The sequence below is a fragment of the Gavialis gangeticus genome, unplaced genomic scaffold (assembly GCF_001723915.1).
Source record: "Gavialis gangeticus isolate Ggan-Ray unplaced genomic scaffold, GavGan_comp1, whole genome shotgun sequence".
Lineage (NCBI taxonomy): Eukaryota > Metazoa > Chordata > Crocodylia > Gavialidae > Gavialis > Gavialis gangeticus.
Window position 1 is genome coordinate 102138309 of NW_017729031.1, and position 7096 is coordinate 102145404.

The window sequence follows — 7096 nt, forward strand, 5'->3', positions numbered from 1 at the left end:
AGCTGGGAGAGGGGGGGGGGGGGGGGGGGGGTGTTCAGCCTGCCAACCTGGAGTTGCTCCGCCCAGCTCAACATGCTGCAGAGGGGCTTGCTGGGACATGAGGGTGCTACAGTACAGGGCTAGCAGGCAGGCAGGCAGCCCTGCACAATAGTACCCCCATGCCTCAACCAGCCCTGGTCACCTTTTACTCTGCTGCAACGCACGTGTAGATAACTCCACCGCAGGAGTGGTATTTGTCTGGCAGTACTATCCTACAGCAGAGTTACTTTACTCCAGCCTAATAGCACTGCATATGTGGATGGTGATGCTTTACTGTGGAGTTGGTCAACTCCACAGTAAAGTGCATGTGTAAATTCCTTCAAAATGTATTATTTGGAACCTTAGACTTGATGTCTTGTGTGGTGGTGTTGTGTTTGTGGGTCTTTTTTTAGCTGGCTGGTATGACTCTCCCATATGATAACCTTGATCAAATAAGGAACCGATTGGAGGAAGTGTCTCCTAACCTGGTCCGATATGATGATGTAGAAGCAGCAAATTACTTCAGTCAAGCAAATGAGCTGTCCAAGGTATAAATCATTTTTAACAATGAGTGTAACATTCTTTAAATCACTGAACATGTAATGATTTGCTTATGTAGTATAGTATATGCATCTAGAACTGGATAGCAACTGACCTTGAGGGGGGTTTTCTCTCAGGCAGGTGCTCTGTCCTGCTTCAAAGACAATTACTTCTCTTGATATGCTTTTTCTCTCATTGCAGTTAGTGAATCAACAGCTTCTTGCTGACCCTCTTGTTCCACCCCAGCTCACAATTAAAGACTTCTATATGACAGGTATGTGGCCACTTATGTGATGAAGGTTATACTTATTATTAATGGTAACTAATTATATACTTTGTGTGCTGTTGCCTTGGAGCCACACAGATGCATACATTTTCTAAAGATGCTACCAACAAATTAAGGGGTCTTAAAAAGAAGCTATTTTTAATCACCCTGACCTTGTTTTATCTACTATTATATGTGGTCTCTTAGACCTGGTTTGATAAACCTGTAATCTTTATTTAAACAAAACTCCCAAGAAGCTCAGAAGAAACCTGCTTGAAATAAGGTTTGTAGGATTAGGTTCTATATTTTATTTAACTGAGGAGAGGGATGGTTATGCAGTTTGTGTAGGGGAGGCTTTTAAGTTACCTGTATGCATTTGTATTGCCTGAAGTGAAGTGCACACATCTGTCTCTTTGCAGATCCAATCAGTAGAGCATCCCAGACAATGGCCAAGTGTGTGAAAGCTGTTGTTGAAGGTGCTAAGGCCGTAGAAGAGCCATCTTTCTGCTGAAGAAAATGATCATGCCACTCCCAAACGAGTTCTGGCAATATGTTGCTAATGTTCAAAAAACACCTTTAAGTGATGCTGTATTATGTTTTAGATTCATATCTTCACAAATATAGTACACATAATTTAATATTTTCAGGCTGTTGTCACTGTGTGGAGTTGTGCGCAGTGTTTATACCTAGAAACATTTTATGCAGCCATTGACTGTACAAACATGGTATGATGATAAAACATTTAATACCTATGACTGGTTTGGTTTATGGTTCTCTTGCATATAAATTTCAACAACCTAAGCCTTCAAGAAAGTTTAAATGGGAAAAATACTGGAAACATTGTGTCAGGAAGGCTAGTATCGAAAAATCCAGTTCTTGACTATTTTGAGCATTTTGAGGTTGCAAAGATCCAATTGTTGTATACCAAGGGGGAAACGTGTGCTTACTATACTGAGTAACACACTGCATACACTTACAAAAACTAGCTTTGGTTGGTTTTGGTGTTCATTTCATTTATCCCCTGCAGAAACATTTTACTTGCAAAAATTGTAAAATCTGTCTGACATCTTTTTCACAAACCTGTTCCACACAAAGTTGTCACAATTATACCTCCTTCCCCCCACCAATCAAGACTTAATATTATAAAGAAGATTCAGTGATTAGGCTGGCTTATCACCATAATACTTACAATCCAGACCACCTCTTCTCTGAGAACAGCTTTTCCAGCATTTGCTTCATGTCATTACAGAGTAAAAGATTTTGGCTTCAGAATAGATGACATTTTTAAGACGGTTGTAAACATTTGACTCCAAACTATGTCTCATCCACTTTAAAAAAAAGTCTCCAGTAACCAAGGTGTAAATGAAAACTGCCACAGTTGGCAAATGTTTAAATTTGCCAAAAGTAAGCTGAAAGAAAGTTCTTTAAGGTTATTATACTATTGTGAAAAGAAGTAGTGGCTCCTAGTCACTGTTCTTTCTGCAATCTGTGAATTCCAGATCTTTGGACCTGCAGCACTGCTGCTTTGACTGAGCAGCTTTGTGTTGCATGGGTAAAAACAATAAGATCACTCTTTAGTTACACAAGGAATAGCAAACTACTGCACCATGAGCAACTTGACTGTAAAATTCCCCTCTGGATGATCAAAGTCACCTAAGCATAAAGTGCTTCACTGAGACATGTAACTACAGTATAGTCTCCCATACAATGCGACAATGCATGGAATTCCCCAAAGCATGACTTTTTTTTCACTGTATCAGTTAAAGGCAAAGTTCTGTAGTCACTTTATAGTAGCTGTGAAATGTGGTCTGCAGGGAAGTGGAAATATGTACACTTGTATGCACACAGAGCACAAAAAGACGTGCTCTTCAATTCATGAACAGCATTGACTTTTTTCAGTGCTCAGCTTAAGAAAATTCACATCCTTCTAACACTGAAGAGACAAGATTGATTAAAAAAACATAATAATTGTGCCCTTGTTACCCACACTTACCTATTAATAAAACTACCATTTATGTCTCTTCACTGAATGAAAATACATTGGTTGGTTTCCTAGTATTTTGATGTTGGGGTTGTTCATAAAAGTGTCTGAAAAGTCGCACATATTTCTAACTTTTTAAATATATGATCTAAACTACTTGTATTTGGGTTCCGTTAATGTGATTTAAATCAGCAGAATTACTTTACAAAACCATGCTACAAACTGAAAAGTTCACAGTTGCTACTTATGGTTAATATATCTCAAAATTCCAAAGAAGTGGAAGTGTTTAACTTGTAAGAATTCTATTTTTAAACCAACATTCAGTTTTTTACTTAGTTTATCTGATGGTGTCTCAAATGCTTCAGAAATGGTTTTACCTCAGTGTTGCACGTTCTTTTGCCTCTTTTTCTGAAAGACTCATAAGTCACATGCTCACATGGCAGTCTCTACTTTTAGTAGTTTCTGGTCCTTGTTACAGACACTAAAGCAGTAATCCTCAAACTTTGTTTGGACTTAAGGCTTTCTTAAGATTCCTTTCTTGATTATGGGAAAGTAATAGAACAACTCTTGTGATTAACTTGGGCCACAACAAGTCAGAATATTTTAATGCTATGGCTTCCTGTTTGAAATGTCAGTTTATTTTGTGAATTGTATAGGTGTTTGCATACCTACCAGTGCTAATATAGTTCAGCATGCTTAAGAGGATCTTGCCACATCCTAGAGTAGTGTGGCACCCGCTTTGAGAATCACTACCCTACAGCTTAAAAACAAAACCCACTATAAATAAAAGCTGGTTTAAAATGTTTTATTAATAATGATATTTTATTGTTTTGAAGTCAGCAGTAGCATTCAGGGTTTTTCAAATTATTTCATGTTCACATGGAAACATCTTGAAAATTAAACAGTGACAACTGGGACAGTGGGAGAAAAGAGTGGGTCAGTTAACCAAGCAGTCTAGGGAACAAGCATCAGAAACACAATAAGAGAAAGATTATTAGAAAGTGGATTGACAATCAAAATCACGTTAGTATATCGTACTGCAGCAGAGTAAGTGTTAGAAATGTCTCTCTCCTTTGCATGAATGCTGCTTTGAGTTGGCTCAGAGTTGGACTACACTTCCTACAATGCAGCAGCTGTACCTTGTGTTTCCTGCGTTTGCAGCATCTTGCCCATCACATGATGAGTTATGCTTCTGAAGTCTCCACCCCTTAGAGGGAGGGAAGCATCTGTCCAATTGTTAAATGCCCACTTCACCCAACTCAGTAGTAGGTATTCTACCCTTCAGCTGATTATTTGTAAGCGTGGCACGGAAGGGACAACCTGGTATATTTCCAGTAGTGGTTTTGGAATACTTTTCTTCTTCCAGACAGCCCCAAGGCTGGAAAAAAACAAGGGAGTTTGCACTTTTTCTATGACTTAACAGTTTGAATTCAGTAGTGGGGGTAGGGTCAAATCCAAAAAAGGATTTAGTTAAACTTTAGGCCAGTTCTGTTTAAGCCCTATTGTGATCCAGAATAGCACCTTAGTACCTTGAAGGACCATATCTAGTAGGCATTTTCACAGCAAACCTAACGTGAAAAGTTTGGGTCTCAAAATAATGTAACTGCCTCTGTTCTATTTTAAACACAAGTGGAAGGAGAGAAAAAAGTGGTGCTCAGTCCCAGCTCCCAGAATTGCCCTCTGTAAGGGAGTGTCTTAACACTAAGGTAATGAGGGAGGCTCTCCTGTTCTGCCCTTGTCCCCCTCACCAGACTGTTCTCTTCCGTGTAGTGGCAAAGCTCTAACTACTGGACTATTATATAGGAGAGCAGCAGTGGCAAGCACCACCACCATCCTTGTTTTAAGAGTGAGCTCCAGCCAGCTCTTTCAAAGACTAGTTACAGGTAGGGCCCTGAGAAAATTGTGATTTTGTGGACTGTGCAGATACTGTAAAGTTAACGCCACACCATGATTTTTAAGGGTCACAGGACTGCCAGAAAAACTGGCAAAAGTGCAGGTTTCCCTTTCTAGGTAGGCAGCAGCCATATGCAGGCTGGAACGCTGGGGGCATGGCCAGGATGAAGTATATAGGGAGCAGGGGGGGTAAGAGGGGTTGGAATACCAGGGCTTGGGGACTGGTGGAGTGGGGTGGGGTTGGGAGGCAGTGTGTGCACCATGGATGGGGGAAGAAAATATTATTGGGGGGGAGGGGGCTGAGTGTACACCAACACATGCCCACCCAGCAGGTTAAGTCGGTGTAGAGGGAAGGGGCAGGGGGGCAGATTGAGGCCCCCAGGGTGAGAGAGGGAGTGGTGGGATGGTCAGAGCGTGGTTGCTCGTTCAAGGGTGCAGGGGAGCTCCCATCACTGCACGCACCCCAGGGGAGACCTGGGGGAGCATGTGTTCCCCTGGATTTGTGCGTGGGCTGGAGGTGGGCTGCCGCTGTGGGCTAGACTTGGCTCTGTGCCCTGCTGTCTTGGGAGCTGAGCGTGATGCCATGTGCCTGCCACTGCCAGATTGCGCTGTGTCCCCTGTCCGCCCAGAGGCAGCATGCACATGGCATCACGTGGCTTGCAAGGCAGCAGCAGCAGGGCACAGAGCCCAGTCCACAATGGCAGCCTGCCTCCACCCTGCACACAAAACCAGGGGGTATGTTCCCCCCATACCTCCCCCAGGGTATGTGCTGCAGCAGCAGGAGCCCCAACCCCCCATCCCCCCAGATGAGCTGCCCAGGCTCTGACTCCCACCACCCACCCTGGGGCCCCATTCACCTTAGTCCCTGCCCCACTCCCTCCCTCACTGTAGGGGCCTCGATCTGGCTCCCCCCACACCCCTTCCCCTTCACAGACTTGCCTGCTGTGGTGGGCAGTGCTCTGCATGCCGCCAGGCTGTGATCCTGGCTGCATACTGGCTGTGGATCCATGTCTGTGTCTGCGTGCCCCTCCCATGCCTGGGCTGCCCTGTGGCCCTCTGCGCTGCCACCACTGCCCCATATTTGGGGGTGCTAAGCCCTATTAGCCCTGGCCTTCTGCTGTCTGTGGTGCCTGCTGCACATGCTGGGATAAAGTATCATTTTTACAGAATATGCATGGAACTACCAGGAACCATTTGCCAAGATCAATGGTTATTCCATGAAAAATTATATTTTACCTGTGCACATGCCGCAAATTTTCTACAAGAAATCTGCAGTCTTCTCAGAGCCCTAGCTATAGGTGCCTCTCAGGAGAGGGTTCTGAAAAGCAGAAAATGGCAGACATGCCTCTGTGCTCAGCGTGCCCCATTGGCTGTTCTATGCAGCTCCTCACTCAGTATGTACATTTTTTAGTCTGGCCTTTGGAAATGTCTAATTTTGCCTACACAGAGAACCTAGATGGCTAATGCTAGATCCTGGAGTCCACTCAGGTGGTAGAAGCCTAAAAGGGAAGTGTCTGAGAATTTTGCTGAATCTGGCCCTAGTACTCCCTTCCCCCTCCCCCAAATAGTCTACAACTTAACTTGCAACCCAATAAAAGTACAAACCAGGCTGTCTTCACTAGGATTTACCTTGTTAGCCAAGGTGAGTTACAGACACATCCTTCTTCCCCTACATAAAGATGCAGCCAAACGAGAAAGGGAAGAAGGTTTTGAAGGGGTTTAAGTCGATTCAAATATTTCCTAGGGGCTTAAATTCTTCCCCGATGCTTCTGCAGGGGCCAGTGACTCTGACACTAAATACGTTGAATTAGTATGGTTTTAAAGAAGAAAAGGCAGTTCCTCTCATTAATATTTCTCAGCAAAGCTGCCCCTAGATTTTTTTCCCCCTGCAAGAAGAGGGAGAGTAACACACACACTGTATAAAAAAAATCTCCATGGGCCAAAGGGGAGAAGCAACAAAACCTTACTTTAACTTCTGTCCTCAGATATGTATCCCATAAAAATACTCCCTAGCATGGTCAACACATAACACAAACATTTATGGTATTTTTAAGGTAAAAATAATAGCATAAGCATACAACAATGCTCTTTCAATGAGAACTACTGGGCAAATTATCGTGTCATTCACAGTTACCACTGATACAATTCAATATTTTACATACATGGATTGCTTTAACTTCCAACTATCTGCATACAGCTTAAATTAAATGCATGCACCTTTGGGATGGAGGTGTAAGCTGCTACTGGACTACAGATGGTGAGAAGGAGAGAATATTTTCCTCAAAGACAAACCCTGACTCCTCCACATGTGAAGTGATTATACCCATGGAGATGGAATGCAAAGGAGACAGCACCTTGACTTGTAAAGTTCTACCGAAAAGAGAAAAAAAAAAAAAAAA

At 43.0% G+C, this 7096-nt stretch overlaps 1 protein-coding gene and 1 long non-coding RNA gene across 5 annotated transcripts in view; one reads left to right on the top strand and one right to left on the bottom strand.

Annotated features, from left to right (window-relative positions):
- Positions 1–2235, top strand: part of NDUFS1 (NADH:ubiquinone oxidoreductase core subunit S1) — a 32840-nt gene extending 30605 nt beyond the window's left edge. For all 4 annotated transcript variants that reach the window (XM_019523477.1, XM_019523478.1, XM_019523476.1 and 1 more), the window contains exons 17-19: positions 432–566; positions 760–832; positions 1243–2235. In XM_019523477.1, the coding sequence (XP_019379022.1) occupies positions 432–566; positions 760–832; positions 1243–1334 (300 nt within the window). In that variant the 3' untranslated portion in view covers positions 1335–2235. The remainder of the gene's footprint in view (positions 1–431; positions 567–759; positions 833–1242) is intronic.
- Positions 2236–3135: 900 nt separating this feature from the next.
- Positions 3136–7096, bottom strand: part of LOC109302019 — a 20501-nt gene continuing 16540 nt past the window's right edge. Inside the window, exon 2 of the long non-coding RNA XR_002098689.1 lies at positions 3136–4182. This is a non-coding gene — a long non-coding RNA (uncharacterized LOC109302019). The remainder of the gene's footprint in view (positions 4183–7096) is intronic.